General features: G+C 39.6%; 1 protein-coding gene across 2 annotated transcripts in view; it reads right to left on the bottom strand.

The window, feature by feature from the left end:
- Positions 1-1,768: 1,768 nt before the first annotated feature.
- TBC1D14 (TBC1 domain family member 14) overlaps positions 1,769-20,306 on the bottom strand; it is a 63,930-nt gene continuing 45,392 nt past the window's right edge. For both annotated transcript variants that reach the window (XM_054295537.1, XM_054295538.1), the window contains 6 exons: positions 20,030-20,124; positions 18,935-19,006; positions 17,539-17,667; positions 14,486-14,595; positions 6,374-6,632; positions 1,769-5,157 (listed from right to left, as the gene is read on the bottom strand). In XM_054295537.1, the coding sequence (XP_054151512.1) occupies positions 5,092-5,157; positions 6,374-6,632; positions 14,486-14,595; positions 17,539-17,667; positions 18,935-19,006; positions 20,030-20,124 (731 nt within the window). In that variant the 3' untranslated portion in view covers positions 1,769-5,091. The remainder of the gene's footprint in view (positions 5,158-6,373; positions 6,633-14,485; positions 14,596-17,538; positions 17,668-18,934; positions 19,007-20,029; positions 20,125-20,306) is intronic.

The raw sequence follows: 20,306 nt of genomic DNA, 5'->3' as shown, positions 1-20,306 counted from the left end.
CGCCAATGGCAGCGCGCTGGGGGGGCGGGGCCGCGGCCAGCGCCGGCCAATGGGGCCGGGGCTGGCGGGCGCGGGGGGTGTCAGCGCGAGGAGGCGGCTCCGATTGGCCGAGCCGGGCCCGTCTGGCCTTCCCGCGGCCAATGGGAGGAGCCGCCCCGAGAGGAGCCGCGCGCAGGGGCCGCCCGCCAGGGGGCGGGGCCGTGCACGAGCAGGGGGCGGGGCCTGGCGGGTGCCTGGCAACGGGGGAAGCGGGGCCGGGCCGGGCCCGGCGGGAGGAGCCTGGGCAGTGTCAGTGCCATTGTGTCTGTGTCACTGTCAGTGTCATTGTGTCATTGTCAGTGTCACTGTCAGTGTGTCATTGTCAGTGTCACTGTCAGTGTTATTGTCAGTATCATTGTCAGTGTCAGTGTGTTATTGTCAGTGTCAGTGTGACATCCCAAACGGAAGCACCTTTTCCCGAGCAGGTGAGGAATAAAGAAATAAAGAGATTCTTCTTTTAGTTCTACTCCTCTCAGCCCGCACAGAAAACATCAGGCTGAGGCATGAAGTCCAAACTGGACCCACCGTGAGTGCTCGGAGAGAACAGCTCAGCGCTCCCTGCACTGCCAGCACGTGAAGGAAGAGCTTGACAATCTGGGATGAAATCCTGAAGCTCAAAAAGAACTTGTTGAACTCAATCCATACTCTCAGCATAGAAAAAACTGGTACTAATGGAAGCTGAAAGCCAAGGCAGAAAGGCTGAACTGATGGGCATGGAAAGGTGTCAGAGAGCTATATCCTCACCAAAACAAAGCCAGCCAGAGAAACAACCTGAAAGCCTGTGGAGAAAGTGGAGAAACAACCTGGAACTGCAGCAGAAATGTGGGTGCTTGGAACTGAGACATCACTTCAGACTTCTGGGAAAAATACTGTAGAGCTGCTGTGTCAGCAGCTGGAAATGCAGAAATGTCACTATGCTGGGCTGACCCCTGCTTGTAGGGGAGTTCAGATGAAAAGCCAGAAAGCAAATTCCTCCTTCCTTGCTGAGCATGGCTGAAGAAACTTGAAATTATTATTTGGGATAACAAAGTAAATCTAGTTTTGAACAAATGTGTGCAACTGCTGTAACAGATACATTATAAATCTCTTTCAGTATCAAATCGGTGTTAGAGAGAACAAATCTGATTTCACCTTCTGCCCATCAGGAGATACTGCAGTGGAAGGAAGTGGGACAGCTGCTTGCTGGACCAACCAGAACCATGGCAGCCAAGGCTTTGCCTGGGTTCTGCACAGACCCTTGGTGCACAGGTACTGCCAGAGTTCTCTCCCCTTTTATTTGATCCTTCAAACTCTTTTCATTTCTGCAACAGGAAGCTTCTCCACTTTAAGTTCTGAAGTTATGCCTATGTCAGAAGTAAAACAACACCGACTTAACTTGAGCACAAAAATGCTTTGTGATTATGAAACTTGCAAAAAACTAAGATTTCTTTTGAAGCAAAGCTGGGATGAGGTATTTAAGCATTCCTGAACTCTGAAAATACATAAAGATTTATTTACAACTATTTTTCATAATACATTTATCAGACCTCAGGCCTAGTCCAGAGAAAGATGTATGAAAAGGGATAAAACCGCAGGCACAGTAAGTATCAGATTTTCTAAATTTCTCAGGGTATTTAACAGGTATTTCAACATGAGAACTTCCAAGCATCAGCAAAAAGTCCTCTACCTTCAATTAACAAATAGCCCAAAGTCCTCTTGTTGAACAGACAAAAATTGCTAAAGCCACCTGTGAAGAAAAAGACCAGAACTGGAATTTTTAATATCTGAATTACACTGACAACAGTTGATTTAAGATAACTTTACATGACTTTATTTAACAAAACCGTATATTTACAGTTGAAAAAAGTTCCAGTTTGATACACATATCTAAACAAAACAAATGTGGTAACTACATAACCCAATTTAAACATGATGTACAGGAGATGTACCAACACTTCTCTATATATCATTCTTGTTTTAAAACATTCAAAAAGAAGCTGTTACAAGGTACCTTTTTTCCCAAATGAAATTGTTTACTAAATGAAATAATATTACTGATTGACTGCAGATCGAAGTTGCAAAACTGCTTTATTATAAAGTGCAGATTGTAAAGAATCCCAAAGCTGGCTGGGGTTTTCTGGTTTCTCTGATCTGCTGCACGTGCAGTGGTACTTTTCACGTATTGCAGCAGATCCATTTTTCTTTACATCCATGAAGAAAAGAAAGTTTACTTGATGGGGACATTTTCTCCATGAAAGAAGATCTCATGCAACTTGTTACAGATACGTTCAAGTACCTGAACAATAAAATTGTCAATTTTTTAATGCAATTCCCTGAATTTCTTAGAGAAGATTTCTGTATTAGCTAATTAAGAGATTTGGTATACTGCAAGAAACTTGAAAAGCTCAGTGGCAACAAATTCTATGCCATTACTACTCAACTCTGTTTTTATCAAAATTCAAGCATTACCTTCAAATCAAGTAACTGAGAAGTTGAAATAATTGCATGTTTAGGCAGGTGATTTTTTTTCACATGTATTTTGTTTGAAAATGAACTGTGCAAAGCTCCTTATTGCATTGCTGTTTCTTCATTAAAGAACATACCTTATATACACAAAGAAATCATTTAGAAAATATATACAACTTCTAAGAACAGATCAAATCACAAAACAAAGTAATTACATTTGCAAGTAACAAACAGTGCACAAGTGTTGCAGCAGGCCTTTTCCCCACAACTATGCCCACTGTCACTGTTACATTCAACATCTTATTGAGAAGAGAAAAAGAACAGGCTGTGATGGCTGCCAAGATACCTAGTAGCTAAAAACTGCTTTTTTAACCAAACAAATGAGCCACACTTGTAGACTTGCTTTAAAAGAAAATACAAATGTAGTTGCAATGAAGACTTAAATCACAAAGCCAATTACAGTACCACCTAAACATGTATCTTGAGGAAAAAGTGATCTCTGTGTTCCATAAACCGTTTAAAGCATAGTGCAAATGTTTGGATGGTAGGCCTCTCGTATTCTTCATGGAAAGGCAGATTTGTTGTAGGAATAGAAAAAGTGATATTAAAAAACACTTACTGACCTTCCTGCTTTCTATTGCACTTCAAAGCAATGGAGCATACAAGTACCAGTCACTGGAGGACAAATTCTGTACAAATTCTGAGTGAATTAACAGGTCTCCTATCACATCTTAATGTCTATTTTCAGTAAGTGATGACCGAGGTGACGTCTTGTGGTGGAATTAAGATGACCAACAAAAACCACATCCATTACACCAGCTACACAAAGTGGACAGGAGAAGAGGTCAATGAGGTATTGGACTTGCAGGCTGTATTTGCATTACACATCTTTCAAAGTGATTATGAGTCCTCACTTACCAGGGAATCTTGTTCTCACTCTTCTTAACACTACAATCAAATTATCCCTCATAGAAATAATGTCTATACCAAAGGACAGTGTTTTGATTATGTCCCACAGTCCTTTACACTGTATGTTGAGTTGAGCAGTGTGCAACTATTCTTCTTAGTTTTATTCAGACAATGCCAAAATAATCAGCATAAAGCAGTTGAAGAGTACTGGGAAACTGCTGACCGTACAGCTGGAGGATTTAGTAATGCCTGTTCACAGTTAACACAAATATTGCTTCAGTTACCTTTCCCTTTTCAATGATCACCATTAGCATAAAATAGGTTTATACTACACACTATGCAATAAACATTCTTGTAAATCAGAGGCACTCATGATTTGCCCTTCAACATTCACCTGAATGCAGAGAGGATCTACAATCCATGAGGAGTTTATGTAATGGCCGCTGTAACTTGTCTAACTTGCCTCCTGTATCAGAGGTCAGATAAAACGCTCAGACATGACAGCTTGTACTTATCCTGATGGTGCCTGGCACATTTCCCAATAAACTTCTTTCACCTGTCACTTGTGGATCCGCTCCACATAACTTTCCCACTGTGGCAGCAGCTTCAGGAGATTCCACAAAACCTTTGCTTTTCAGCAGCAACACTGGCAAATATTAACAGCTCCCCTACGACCTTTCCTCCTTAGTTCTGCCAGTGAGCAAAGCTTGGTTCAAAGGATCTACCAAAATCTGTTTTAACCATTTCTCAGTTTATCTGCTAAGTCCAGTTCTATCTCCATGACTGGACACATGGCACACAGTAAGGTTGTGAAGAACATTGTGAAACAGCAGTGCCCCAGAAGAGGGACACATGCATGGAAACATGCATTTAGTGGTATGTGACCTTGGCTTTCAACAGAGGAAAGAAAGCACAATTGGGAAATTATGCCACCTTAATATCAGAACCCTCTTGGTGAGTTTAGAATCTAGTCTGATGAATGGAATTTCCTCCATATGCATCCAGATCGGAAAATAAATTTCCAAGGCATCTTGAAGAATAATTAGTTTTGCACTGCTAGTTTGACTTCTCTTCCAAGCTTACTTTCTACTTAACTTTTTCTTATTAAAGAAAGGAATGTAGTTCTATGTCTACATGATTTCTTTGGTAAATGGGACCCACATCCTATAAAATCAGAAGCAATTCTAAAGAAATGGTCCTTACATCATTTAGAATTCAAGCACCAGTTATCTAAAATCCAGATCCAGCTACTGTTACAGGTATTGGAAATATATCCTGCCTAAGAATGGAACGGGAATAGCTGTCAAAGCAACCGACATTGCTAAATGTCCAGTTGTTTAAAACATCTAAGAAAAAAAATTAGAAAACCCCCAAACCCTTGGTGTTATTTTGTTTCACTGCCCTCATCAGAAGTACAGAATGTGTAATGCTCTCCACAGCATATGCGCATACCACTAGAAGTTTAAGGCTAAGCCTAGGTTTAATTTATAAGGGGTTTATCCCCTAAGTTCCTTTCTTCTTTTTTTTTTTTTTTCACTCCTCCTCCTCGATTTTCTTCTCTCCCCCTTAAGGCTATTCTACTACTAAATGTAACTCTGAACTAACACTTTGATGTGCAGGCTCATACATGTCAAACAGTAATCAATACTTCTGCCACTTTAGCTCTTTTCCTGGGAGCCACTGGAGGCGAAGCCAACGTTAACGCTTCAGCGAAGGACTTCCTTTCTCCATCTCCCGGTTATCTTTCTGCAGAGCAGCCAGTATCTAGACATTTCAGGACATGAGAGAGAAGAAAAGCATTAGACTTTAAAAAATAATAATGCATTCTGAAGAGTTTCTAATTATGTCTAAGCAACACTACTTTAACTATTTAATGTAATTAAATTTAGAAAACTTCTCCCCTGACAAGAGAACTCTCCTGTAAGTCCTTGTGACATGGTGCACAGAAGCAGATTCAACAAAGGTTTAAACTCCATCTCCCCCAAAACACACTTTTGAAGCCTCATCTGGGGTTCTTGGCAGAATAGCACCCTTATCTGTCCTTCCCCACAAGGGAAACAGCAGCAGGCTGGCAATTTATTTGGAATGCAATCCTCATGCACACATGACATGTTCAAGGAAGGTGAGACAACTGAACAACCTGTGGAGCCACTCCTGCTGTGAAGGTTAAAATGCTCATCTTGAAGAGAAAACAGCAATCCCCAGCATCTACAGCACTGCTACCCCAGAAGAGAAGCAGAAACACCCAGCTGCAGCTGAATTGCCCCAACCCCTACATTTAACACCACCTTTCAGTTTCTCTGCAAAAAAGCAGTTGGATAAAATGGGCAGAGCTCTGTTATGGAATGACTCACAAAGTGGGCTGTATTGCTTTGAACAAATTAAAAAAAAAAGGTGTGTTTCCAGTCTCCAACATGAATGGCTGCTACAGCCACTTAATGATTTCCAAATTCAGATGACACATCTTTTTTTCTTTAAACTAAAATTTTGTTAAAATTACAGTGATGAAACAATTTCTGCAATCACATGCTAAATCCCAATAAAGAAGTCAGAAATGCAATCACTTCTGCAGAGCCCAAATTAGGCAGAGTAGAGCTCTTCAAGAAGATTAAAATGATTGTATTATCATATGACAACATGTGACAACTTCTCCCAAAGAGTGGATATCTGCTTTTAAGTACCAAGTTGCAATGTTGCTAGCAGCCTTTGTAATTAAAAAAACTTCAAAGTTGTCTGACTTTTTACTTCATAAATTTCACTCAATATTTCAATTTGAATGTTGGCTGAGCTCTCCCTTTCCAGAGGAGATTAAACTGAGGGAATCCACTCATCTCAATGTATGCTAAGAGCATGGAGTGAGCTTCACAGTCCTACCTACCCAAGCACTAGCTCTGCTGAAACATTCTTCCAGATGTTGCCAAACCCCATTTTCATGAGTAAAGTAAAATCATCAGTTAACAAAGACTGGCATCCTCTTTACCTGAGCCCATTTTTTGTTTCTACTTTGCATCTGAATGGCAGCAATAGATGTGAAGAATTCTTCTGAAGGCAAGTCCTCTGGTAGCTTTGTTAAAAACTGAGCTATATGAATGAAATCCATTTTGGTCAAAATATCTTCAAAAAGTTTGAGTATTCCCAGCGCTGTACGGAATAAGAACTCTTCTCCATCACGGCAGAACACATCCCAGACACGACAAGCCAAGTCTAGTGGCAAAGATTTGCTGTACAATGTGAATATCCTGAAAGGCAGAACAAAATTTTCACTTATTAGACAAGAAGTCTTGGATACTCACCGAAATACACACACCAATCATCAGTAAGTTTGAGGCTTCTCAAATATTTGTAATTGAACATCCCTTTTATATATCAGGAGCACTTCTGTTAGTTGCAGCACATCAATCCATGAAACAATAGAAAATTGTACAACTATTAAAGCATGGTCTCTAAGTTTGATTTTCTTGGATCATACCAGAAGAAACAATATACATGGTTTTACAACGGGCATGTGATGACCACAGCTATAATCAAAGGCCTATTTAATCATCACTTCAGAGCTGAGAATTGATGCAGTTTTAGTTGCAAAAACTCAAAAAGCTGAACTTAAGGACAAACTGCAATGGGCATTTTGTGGTTCAGATAAAGGAGATGAGTAAAATTAACTCTTGTGTTTCAGGCTTGATTGACAGGCAAAGTAATATTAGCATGAGTTTTGGAGGAAGGATCAGCCTGAACTCCCTTGAGTTGAGAGAAACAGGCAAGGCAGGATGTCCAGAGAGGTGCAGGTAGTGGTGATAAGATGGTGGCTCAGTGTGCCTGTGCAGATGTGATTCTGAGGGTAATACCAGAAGCAACAGCTTCATCCCAGTTGCTAAAACTCTATTGTCATTAGTGAGCATGAGCACATTTCTTCCCTCACCAAAATGCTGACAGCCTTGCAGCCAGAAACAAGAAGCTGCTCCCTCCTCTCTCCTTTATCCAACATCTCACTGCACAGCAGAGCAGGAGCATTGCTGCCAACAATGACCTAACAGCACGTGATGAGAATCATTTCCTGGAATCATTTTACAGTATATAAGGGGAAAGAGTTAAGGGGGTTTTATCCTTCAGAATTCAGAAATAACTTTTCCACAGATGCACTGCACAAAAATCTCTGTAAAACTGCAAAGAATTCTCTCCCCAGCAGAGGTCAGCAAAGGCTCAAATTTCAATCAAACCTTTCCAAAGCTTATAACAGAAAACTCCTTTTCAAGTATGCTGAATGGAACAGTAGTGTTCACGTGTTTAAAACTACTCTCTATCCCCTCAAATTTTTTATTTGGGAAATTTGGATTCGCATTAAAAAGATAAAATGGAACAGATATATACACACACACACATATATGTATAGGTATAGAATATGAAGTAATGTGTTTTCACAGCAAAGTCTAATAATCAAAGGTTTTCTGCATTATCTGCTTTTTACTATATAAAAATTTATTTGAATGATGTGTTGTTAAGTATATGGCTTCTGCATGAATCACCACACTTTAGAAAAAAGGGAAAAGATATTCATTTTAACATCCTGATGAAACTAACATTTGCACAAATTTGGGTGACAAGCAAATTGCAGGTTTAAGATCCTTAGGATTTTACTGGTTTTCCTATTTTTACATCTCATTGCAATCTTCTTATAACAAGTGGAAACATTTTAAATCCTGTTCTCCAAAAAGCTAAGTTAGAATTATGAAATAAACAAGAAGTCTGGGATGCAAAACCCAGACACTTGTTCGTCACACATACATGAAGGTGTAAGAGGAGCATGATACAAGCTCTTTCTCTGGGTTACTGGCTGATCCTGCACTGCAGACTTCATTTACTTTATACACTCTTTCAATCTTTCTGAACAGTCACAGACCATATCAAACAGTACTGCCACAGAATAGCTACATGGCAGAATTAAGACTTTTGTCTGTACACACACACAGAGGAAACAGAAACAGGTTTTCAATTTAAAAGGAACAGTGTAATAGGAAGCAATTCAGCTGAGTCCTTTCCTGGTCACCAAGTAGCAGGGAAACACTACTGCAGCCAGAAACAAGTCTCCTGGTTAAAGATAAGTAACAATGCCAACTTTACAGACCCGTCGTTATTCACAAAAGCAATTATTCTGTCATGATTCAGGCCTAACCTGAATAACCCATTTGTATTAAATCTCCAACTATGCAGAAAATTAACTGTCAAAAGACAGAACTATTTATGAGAACACTTCTTTTGTATGAAAGGATTTACTCGCATCAAAAATGCTGTCACATCAAGTCAGGTATTTGCCATTGAGCTCTTCATAATTTGGAAGGAAGTGCCATTTGCAGGAACTTAACAAGACAATTACCTTTCATTAATATCTGCATGGAATTGATGCATCAAGACCTAACAGCAGAGACTGGGCCCCCTAGAATAAGCAGTGAATGGCCAGTAGGAATCACTGCTTAGATTCCTAGAACAGACACAGCATTTCATCCTTTCAAACATTTCCTATTGAAAGACATTTTTATTAGACATCTGAGCTACTGGTTGAAACTCTGCTGGAATTTACAGGGGTAATAAAGCAGCTGCCAGACTGAGGCAGTTCCAGCAGCATCTTCCAGCAGCACTGGCACACTCCTTGCACATGAGCTGCTGTCACTGTACTGCAGGGTGGCTTCTGTCTGCAGCTCTCCTGCAACTCTCTGTGTTGCAGGTGCAGACAACACAGCTAAACTCACACAGAGATGTCCAGTGTCAGAGCCATGCAGGCTCCTGGCCTTTCTCTGGTTGGAAGGGGAAGAGAAGCAGCACCAGAGGATCCTGTTCCTCCCTGGCCGTGTTTCTGATGAAAGTGTACTTTGAGGTAGATGAAGTCCTGGCTGGTTTGCTGCTCACAGCAAAAGCATATGACCATAAAGTCATCAAGAAAGCAAAGCACTGCTACCATGATAATCATAAGCTCCATCCTTCTTCCCTTTGCTTTTTCTTCCTCCCTTTCCTTTTTCTCTTTTCTTTCTAATTAAAAAGTCTTTATAAGATATCAGCAAGAGCAATGCAGACAGGTAGGACAGATTTTGGATTGGCAATTCACACACAGCATTGATGCAAATCAGATCTTATGTATTCTTGCACTACACATTCCTTTCCCATGTCTGTAAATTTAAAAATCATTACAGTCTAAAAAATAGTACAAGTGTTTATTTCATTTCTTATTTGGAAAATAAATTAAATGCTGACTGCAAGAGAGCATTTTCTGGGGGGCACAGACTATGCTTTTCTCAAAGTAACAGAAAACAAACTTTTACATACTCTACTGGAAGTGCCCACCAAAAATGGCCACACAAGGTGGCCTGGACCTCTATTCTAACAAGCACATGGTGTCAATAGAAACTTTGTGTTCAGGGAGCACAATCACACACCATGTAATACTAAAGAACCACTGATCAATCCATCAGTACAAACACAGCCCTTGGCTATAATTATTGCCAAAATCATTTTCCTGAGTAGGGATAAAGAGGTGTTTGCATAGCAGCAGCAGGCCATAAATAGACAGCTTGTGTCCTTGGCAAATCCACATTCCACTCTGCTCACAGGAGCCTGCAGAACATCAGCTGACACAGTGAGAGGCCAAAACTGGGCTATTCAGACACACTATTTCCCCTCTGTTCTTTGTGAACCTGACTCCACATTGTTCTTTATGGCTTTTTTTGATCCTCTTTATACTCACCAAAAAAAGTAAAACCCTGTATAGTTTTTGAATTCTTTCTACAATATTTATCAGTTGGAGTTTAGGCTTAGAGCACATGGGTCCTTTTTAAATGAGATGCCTTACCTGTGGCATCCCCAATAATCATGCCACAGTACCTTTAATTAAACTACTCAGCTCTTGGAGTTTTCCCCATCATAGAAGGCAGCAGTGGAACTAAACTGGCAGGGAGGCTTTCCTCCCTAAGTCCTCTACCAGCTCCAAGAAAACCTGCACAGCTGGGTCTACCTATTTCTTTTTCTTGCAACATATCCCTTCAAAAATGATTTAAGCACACCAATTTTACTGCTGTTCCCTGCAGCACAGGTGACAGGAAGAAGCACAAAGCAGACTAGTTGTCTACATTTTAATTGTGGAAGGAGCAGGAAGGTTTCCCAGCAACTGGTGTGTGCAGCACTGGCTACTGGAGCCTCCCAGAGCTGGCAGCAGCAGAGATTACTGCACACATGCCTGCACGGTAACCACACCAGCCACTGGAATAACAGCAAGCATCCCCTTTGGAACTCAGAACAAATGTTCATTTAAATAAAAGTAATGTCAGAGCAAGGCAGTTTCACAGAGATTTTTACCTACATGCAAAAGGTCTCCCTACTCAAAGCAATGCTGTACCATATTTTTCCCTGACTTTTAAATACACTGCAGCCACATTCTTAGTGGCAATTTAAAGAAAAAAAATCTAAATCTGCTTCCTACAGGACACACACACACACGAATATCTTTACACATATATTTAAGTAAAATATGTAAGTTTTACACACATACAACCTTTACAGTCTAATAAAATTACGGACAGAGTGGTATGAGCTGTGTAGTTCAAGACAAGTGTGAAAAAGTTTAATACAGTATTGGGCAGGTCTGTCTCAAAGAGCCTACATGATGCATGATCAGTGCTGTAACTCTCTAGGGATGGGAAGGAACACAGTAAATTGTCCTTGGAATTAAAATAAACAGCTTGAATATGGATGCAGGTAGTCAGCGGGAAACGTTAATTATCAGTTCATTGATGCAAAGACCTTGAGAAGCATCATTCACAGCCACTCCTCACCGACATCTCTTTCAAGTGCTCTTGACACCATAGAGGTAACAAAAGGGAACCTGATATGCCTCAAGACTTCAACAGCACTTCAACACAGACGTCATCACTTCAGTTCTTCACTCACAAGTCAGTCATTTTTTCATTTTGGTTTGTTTTGGTTTTGTGTTGGGTTTTTTTCCCCTATATATGTACTAAGAGAAAACAACTAATCACGTGTTTACTCAAAAATATAAATATAAATAAAGAGTATTCTATCAAAGCAAAATTACTGAAGGGAATGTAAACCTTCAATGTAAACCTTCTGTCAAAACAGTCTTTTTTTCTAAATCTCTAATTTCTGGTACTGTTTCTTAGGATTTCTTCTTTACAATGCAAAGTTAAACAATAGCATGATATGAACATGCCTGTACCATGAGGATGCTCAATTATAGTTCCTCCTACACAGCAATCACCTTATTTATGACAGCATCATATTCAATTAGTAATCCATTGTATCACAGAATACCCTGAGTTGGAAAGGACCCACAAAGATTATTGAGTCCAGTTCCTGGTCCTGCACAGGAGCCACCTGGAGGATCACATCATGTGCCTGGAGCACTGTCTGAAAGCTTCTTGAACTCTGTCAGGCTTGGTGCTCTGACCACTTTCTTGGGGAGCCTGTGCCAGTGCCCAGCCACCCTCTGGGAAGAAGAATCTTTTCCTAATATTTAGTTTGAATTTCACAGCTTCATGCACTGTTGCCACAGAGAAGACATCACTGCCTGCCCCTACTCTTCTCCTCACAGAGAAGCTGTAACTGCAGTGAGGTCTCCTTCAGGCCAAACAGACCAAGTGACCTCAGCTGCTCCTCACAGAGCTTCCTCTAAAGCCATTCACCATCCTCAGTGCTCTCCTTTGCACACTCTCTAATAGTAAACTATGGTTTTTACATTGCAGTGCCCCAAACTGCCCTCAGGGCTCAAGGTGAGGCTGTCCCAGAGCAGAGCAAAGCAGGACAATCCCTCCCTGGCCTGGCTGGCCATGCTGTGCCTGATGCCCTTCAGGACAGGGCTGGCCCTCCTGGCAGATTCACATTCAACTTGCCACTGACCAGGACCCCCAGGTCCCTTTCTGTGGTGCTGCTTTCCAGCATCTCATTTCCCAGTCTGTCTGTACATCCAGGATAGCTCCATCCCAGCTGCAGAATCTGGAGAGGCTACTGTGAGATGCCATCAAAATCTTTAGTGAAGTCTAAAAATATCACATCTACCCAACTAGGTGGGTAACCTTGTCATAAAAGGAAATTAAGCTTGTGAAGCAGGGCTTTCACCTCATGAAAGCACAGCTGGCTGTGCTATCCTCCAGGTGTCTTTCAATATGTTCCAGAATAACCTTATGGCTCCATAATTTTACCAGCCACTGCAGTGACTCTGACAGGCCTTTCATTTCCAGAGACAGCCTTCCTGAAAATCAGGACAATGTTTGCCAGCTTCCAGACAAACAGAACCTCTCCAGATTCCCAAGACTGTTCAAAAATCACTGAGAGAGATCTCATGATGATATCTGCCAGCTCTTGGATGAATCCCATCAGGCCCCACAGACCATCAGGCTGGAGCAGCAAATCCCACAAGTTCAGGTTCAAATGGAAGTCTATCATCCTCACAGCCATGCTCTTCCAGCTCAGGGCTCTGGGACCGCCAAAGCACATCATCATCATTGTTAAAAACCAAAGTGAAGACAGCATTAAATAATTCTGCCTAGTCTGTGTCCCTGCTGGTAAGGTGACTATGCTTGTCATGTAACAGGCTGAGATAATTTCTGGACTGCTATTGACATTACTGTCCATTAAAAATCCAATAACCTGGTGATTTCAGTGTTGTCTATCCAGTTACTCTCCCACATGGATGTTTACAGTCATCTTATTCTGATGTCCCTTTTATTCAATTGCTTTCTCCATACACAGGCTTTCACAACTCTGAGGAATACAATTTCAACATCTTTCCTCTTATCACTGAGCACACCAGCCTCTGCTCTCTTTCTTCCCTTCTGTCTTATCCCAGTACTTTTTCTATTCTCTGTGCACAGATCTACTTCAGTTTAATACTGTCAGCTTTCAGTCACAAATTCTTTCCCATGGTATTTCTCCCATTAAATGTTGGGAGAAATGAGCCTGTTCCTTACAATCCCCAACAATTCCTCTACACATGATGCATTAAAGTTTAATCCCAGTGTAACAGCCAAATCACAAAGCCCATGGTTTGTATATGCCTATTGCACAGAGGGTTACACCATCCTCATACAAACCATGCAAATCAAGGAAAGGCAGCACAAGAAGTCCATTTGGATGGAGCTGAATCAACCAAAAGACATTAAGGACAACAAGAAGAGCTTTCCTGCATCTGCAGGGAAGAAAAAGACTGGTCTTAAAGATCATGGTATTGCCAAAGATGTTCAGGTAAAATCACATTAACACTAGAAATATTTTCCAGAATAATAAGCTGTTCCAGAAGAACAGCTCATTAATCTCAGGGAAAAAATCCCAATGTTACCACTGGGAATTTATTCTCTTACTTAAGGTATTTGTCAGACACCTGACAACAGAAGAAACTGTCAATAATGTAAGGGGAAACCAATTTTTCACAAAAAATCTTTCATGTCGTCCCAAAACTGACAATGAAGTCTATCTGAAAAGAGACTTTCTAACTGCCCCAAACCAAGGTCTGATAGGCATAAATGCAAGTGCTCAATTTGGAGTGCATAATACCTCACTGAAATTTGGCAAAAGTGCAAATAAGATCTTTGTCCCTCTCTAAGGAAAATATTCTGACTATACTAGAACTTAAAGGAAAGACAGTTTCACCTAATAAAAAGACTCTAATTGCCCATCTGCTAAGTGGAATAGCTTTTCTGTAGCTTTGAGTTTTATGTTGTATGGTCACATGTTTTAATTACACTTTTCCCTGTGCAGGACAAAGTACACATTTCAAATGCAAGACTGGAAATATTTTCTGAATAGACAACCCTGGTACACACCTGCACATGCAACAGACAAATTTTCTCAGAAGGTCAGCATTATTTCAAAGCAAGCTTCCAACTTAACACAAGTACAGTAATAAAGGTTAGGCAAATGTTAAACATCACAGAACTAAGTGGGAATGATTTGGATTGACAACTCAAGTACTGAACAAAAAATAAAGCCTCTATCTTAGAACAAAATTAAACCAGGTAAGAATGTTCCCATTTCTGTCATGAACACTGACATGGAGCTGTATACCACTCAAATGAGTAATTACTCTTTCAAGTCTTACCAATCAATTAGATAGATGTCTGGAGTTAAGTTATTTTTTTTGAAGTGGGCAAATAACTTTGGCAGATTTTCTTCAAAGAATACCTCAAATGCAGCAAAGTAAGTCAACATCTGGGAAAATACAACAGGGAGAAAACAAGCAGTTAGCTGTGTTATTAATAAGCTTAAATGTATTATCTGTTGTAGGATTAACACCCTTCAAAAATAGGATCAATGAATTACAAGATACTATAAAGAGCTAAGCATTTACATAAAAGGCAGCATCAGCAAGCACTAAGAGTTTAAGATTCACTCTATATATGATCCTCATACTAAACAATGTAACAATTTCTTTGGGTCTTGGCCAGCTTCCTTTGGAAAGAAAAATAGCAGCAGGGGGGAAGTTTTTGGCTGATTTCTCAAAATAATTATAACAGAATGGTGTTTTACGCTTGTGGCAGTAATTTAATATTGTACTGAATAAAATCCAAGACCCAACGGAACATAATGAAATACAAAAGTAAAATAATGTTAATATGCCACAGCAACAGTGAAGAGTCCAGTATATTCCAGTCATAATTCACAATCTAATCTAATACCAAAGCTATTCTAATAGTCTAATACCAACATAACACCATACATTCCACATTTAGATAATAGGCATTTCTTTTGCAAAAAGGAAGATATGAGTTTCACACAAAAATTCAAAGACTGGGACAAAACATCTAGGCAAGAGAAACAGTTTGTAAAAACTCTCTGACATCATAACCACTCAACTTCATTGTTTTTAACACAAAGACTTTTATGCTATTTTAGAATTCAAGTATTTAGTCAAATTTATTAACAGAAAACATGTTAAAAATATCTTCCAATTCAAGCAAGAGTCAAAACCAAAAGATTATTTAATCACTGTCCCTAACACTATAGGGAGGAAAGCTAAGCAAAGTCCTCGAATGATTCAGTAATACAAATCCCAATAAAAGCAACAAAGAAAGGCTGTGATTTCTTCAAAGTATGACTTGTAACAGCATACTTTTCCCCAAAACATCATGATAGTAAAGAGAAAAGGGATCTTATTGGAAACTTCTGTGTGAAATTCTTTTAAAGAAGAGTTTAATCTCCCAGGTTTTTTTAATGTCTTTACAGAAGTATTTCCCATTTCCTCTGAATGACAGATGATGGACTACTTTCATTAACAGTTACAAATAAACAGCTGAGCCTGGTAGTCAGGATGAGGCTTTCAGTCAATCAGAGATGGGTGCATGCTAGAGAAATAACTGAAACTACTGGAATCTCTGAAACTTCAGTTACAGAGAAACAGCTTCATGTCAAACAAGACACCAGAAATGCAGGAACCCAGTTTAGAGAACTGTACCCCCGAATCAGCTCCCCAGTGTGGATTCTTAAATGTACAAAATCCAAGCACCTATGAGACCTGTGAGTATAAAGAAGGAATCAGGTAATGCATCAGACAGTGCTATTTTCAAAATAATCTGCTGGCACCACTATAAGACACTTGTACTGAAGTTCCTACTTTCAAAAGTACTGCAGAGGCAGGACCTTACACACAACTGCTTCAGTCATTTCTATTGGTGGCAATGTGGGCAGCAGTACAAGCAGTATTTTGATCAAATCAACATTCAGCAAGACTCTTCCTTTTAGTGGTAATAAAAAAAATACTGTTTAATAAAATTAACCAGCAAAAGAAGTCAAGACAAACCTGCATAAATTAATATTATTCACACAACTAACTTAAAATGGTATTATTTTTGGTTAATTTACTATACCAAAAAAAAATCAGCATTTGCTTATAAGGCTGACACAAATAGATGAGGGTAGACTGCAGATTAGTATGTTCACCACAGAAAGCAAAAACTGTCTCACTCAAGTGTCACTAGTCCCTTTGAAATATTAGATGACATTTTCTTTGTGTGGTTAAATCATGGATTTGATTTCAGGGCATTAATATTTCATGTATCACCATCTCTGCCCTCTGTAAGCACACAGTTATCCCATATCCCTATTTGGCCAGCCTAACAGAACTGAACAGCATTATCTGAAAGAATTGCAAACCCCACTAGCTCAGCTAAAAAAATATTTATCTAATTCCATCCAATTCAATTCCAAAACCATCTTCACAAAAACCATATTTACACACTGAATGCATGAGCACGTCCTCCTTATCCAAGTACTGTAATGGAGATAGCTGATCCTGCTCCTAGCAATGCTGGCTGCCCTGTGGCACATTTCCCATGGTACTTACAACTGACAAAACTCAGAAACTGAACAGGGAATACTTTTCCAGCAGGAATACTGATAAGATTTCTATTGTCTAGTTTTTAAATCACAACAGTGACTGTTGTCATCATTCATTCTCTTGCATTTGAACTCTTTAAGAGGCAGATCCTATTTTCATAGTGCTAAGAGGTGAGAATGAAATACAGAACGCCATATACTTTACCCAAAAATACCTTTAAAGTAAATTAAAACCACATCTGAGGAGCTGTGTCTTATTTTGCTAGTGTATGCTGACATGGAATTTTAGAGACTCTAGGAAAAATAAGGGAATCAGCTCCCAATGAAAACTTGGGAGATGAGAGGTTTCTTTCTCTGAAAAGCAGCCTGTGGAACTCAAAGACAGATGCTACAGGGATATGGAAAACCTGGTTCTCCCTGCAACAGTCTGTTTTTAGCAACCTATTAGCCTCTGATAAAAAGTGCTTTCAAGACACTTTCATTAAGGTGCTTTCAGCTTTCAACTGCAGCATTGTTGAGAACCACCTACAGTAATATTCTCATAACTATTCTCTGAGCATCATAAAATAGCTACTCAACAATTTCATTCACCTCTTTTTCAAAAAGGTTGATAGGGTGATCTTTGGTTTGACTTTTTGGAGAGATTCTGCATATGTGTGTTGGGTTTTTTTTTAATAAAGTGTGTTGATTTAAAATAAATAAATTCTGACTTCTTTTCCAAGCCACTGAAATAATAACTTTTTATTTTTTTAAACTTTTCCTAAACTTTTCCTTATATTATCCACAGCATGTTGATTACAGGCTTTTTTGCATACTTACAAGGCCATGGTCCACACGGAAAAATGCCATCTGACAGGGCTTATTTAAAAGGTTAGAAAAAGCAATGAAGGCATCTGCAGTATCCAAGTTCAAGATCAATACAGCTGCTATGAATGACATGCCCTGCACCTGAAGAAAGGAGAAGAGTTACTCTCTAGCAGTAATGTTATTATATTGCCTCATTTTTCCTCATGTTCACTAGTATTTGATGCACTGACTGAGCTGCTGCATTTTGAGAAATGTTCAGAAAAGTAGGACTTTTTAACCCACATGCCCCTTGATATCACATGTTCAGTGCATGGAAGCTAACAATTCCCATGTTGTCTTCTTTCAAAGGCTCCAAGTCGAACTCCTAGGATAGGCTAGGTTGACAACACTTTCAAATATACAGAATAAAGATTTTTTTTTTTAACAATTAGGTGTTTCAAAGTAATCCCTTTTCTCCTAGGAATGGGTCATCTAGATCCTTATTTGAGGAAAGCTGAACTTGAATGCTAGAGACAAAGCCTGTACTTTTGTTTTTCAATAAATTACCAGCAGTTAAAAACGGAGTCATTTGATAAACAAAACCATTCTAAGACTATACTCTTGTTTTATTGATATTGTTCCCTTTCTCTACAGTCTGGTGTGGAATCCAGGCAAACCTCTCTCACCTGGAGGGTGCAGTGCTGCCACTGTGAGTCACATGGAGCAAGGTGTGACTGCCATTCCTGCAAACCTGAGGAACAAGCTCCTTCCCAACACAACAGGTTCTTGCTGGGCCACATGAGGCACAGCAGCTGATCTGCCCTTTGTCTCATTCCCAGCAGTCATGTTCAGCAGCTCCTGCCAAGCACTATGTGCTACCTACAAAGTAGGAATGTTCCCTCTCTACACCTGCCTTGTCTAAAACTGCTCCTCAATAAAGAACAAGCCTCTCTGTATAACCCTGCTCTGCACACAGAGACTACACAAAATCACTCAGCCCCCTCATAATCACTACTTCAAACACTATGATTGAGCTCATGTAGCTTCAATGGGCATTGCTTTAGAGACTGGTCCAGAAACTCACAGTGCTAAGGGACAGAAATAACAATCATTTCAACTCAACAACAGTCTCAGTGAGACTGGTACTGACAATAAGGACATAACTACACCTTGTCTTGAATTCCAATTTTCAAATTATGTACTTTTCAGTACAAATATGGATTTTCCAATTACTTAACCTCTAAAAAGCTTAAATCCAGCAAAATAAATGTTATACACACTTCTCAAGCATGTACTGGAATAGAAAAAAGCACACACATACCCCCCCAAACCATTTAATACAGGTCTAAAAATGACTAATTAATTAAATCCTTCCTCCCCCTAAAAACATCTCCCTCCCCACCCCTGAAAAAATAAATTTTTTACTTACATAGCCTACATCAGGTCTGTAACAAGTATAGGCTCCTAAAATACTGTGCAATGTGTCATGGTAAGGACCACCCTATAATTAAACAGAAACAGCACAATACATCTGATTATACAACAAGCATGTTAAAAACCCTCAGTGCTACAGATGGTCTCTATTACTGCTGACAAAGTAGCAGTAATACGCTTTCCCAATGCAGCTTAGAACAGCTGAACTATTCCAAATAACAGAATGAAACAACTGTTCAAACCCATTTATTATAAATACATACAGTTCATCCAATACATTGATTACATATTAAATACTTATACAACAGGAATGCAAGCCTAAGAGATTCCTTACAGCTCAGCAGCACTCTGGCAATAGTGCCAAGAAAGTAAAACAATAATGCACACCACATAATTGTCTCTGAGACTGGAGGCAAAAGTCAACCATGAACAACAACAAGTCATAACACAGAATGAGCATATTGAGAAGCACATGCACAGCTGAAAAGAATTTCACATTGCTGACTATCAACAGCTGCCATATCTTGTACTGAGTACTGTAAATTACTGAGAATTTCCAAAGGGAGATTTTGCCTAAAATTTTTGATTTATCACAATCTAAACCTTTTAGAGGGCAGCTGAAATCTGTGCATAGAGGGACAAAATCTGATTAAACTGAATCACTAAACCAAAAGCAGTTTGCACACTTTGGTGAGCACACAAAAACAATACAAGCTAAATTAGTTTTGCCTCAAACCAAAAAAAGGTCAACCAGTCCCATTTGTTTGAGGTGTTTTCTCTCACTGTGTATTTATAGCCAGCAATGTTGATTCACTGACTTTGGAACACTCACCTGCATCACTTCATCAGACAGAAACCAGCAAGAACTTTGTTAGACAAATCAAAGATTACCAAACAGTTTGGGATTTTGCATGCACCTTGATGTTACTCTCCTCTAGATTATTTCTATTTTTCAAAAATCTCTAGGAACTTTATCCTCCCAAGATGCATGCTCATTCAGAACTCAACAGCCTGTTCCAACCATGGGACAGGCCAGAATACGTAAAACTAATTTCCTCAACATGTCAAGACAAAAGTTAGCATTGCTTACCTGTTGGAATATACAGAGACTAGGAAATGTTCTTGAGATATCCAATTTTATTAACTCCAAGCTTGCTTCTCTGTCAGCTGCAGAAAAACCAGCATCTGCAAAAGCCAAAGTTACTACATTTATTACAAACATTCAGTGAATATTCACTCTTTATTTTCCAGCAAGGTTTACCTTTTGCACAGCTTGTGTATTTTGATGTGAATGCTGGGGAATAAGGATACAGGCAGAGCAATTCCTGAAATTCAGCAGACAGGCTAAGCAGAAAGTACATCCTGAC

This window comes from Melozone crissalis, unplaced genomic scaffold, assembly GCF_028551555.1.
Source record: "Melozone crissalis strain CALT ecotype California unplaced genomic scaffold, PUWL_Pcris_2 ptg000006l_1, whole genome shotgun sequence".
Lineage (NCBI taxonomy): Eukaryota > Metazoa > Chordata > Aves > Passeriformes > Passerellidae > Melozone > Melozone crissalis.
Note: the sequence above shows the minus strand (reverse complement) of the source record. Positions and strands in the feature narration are given on the sequence as shown.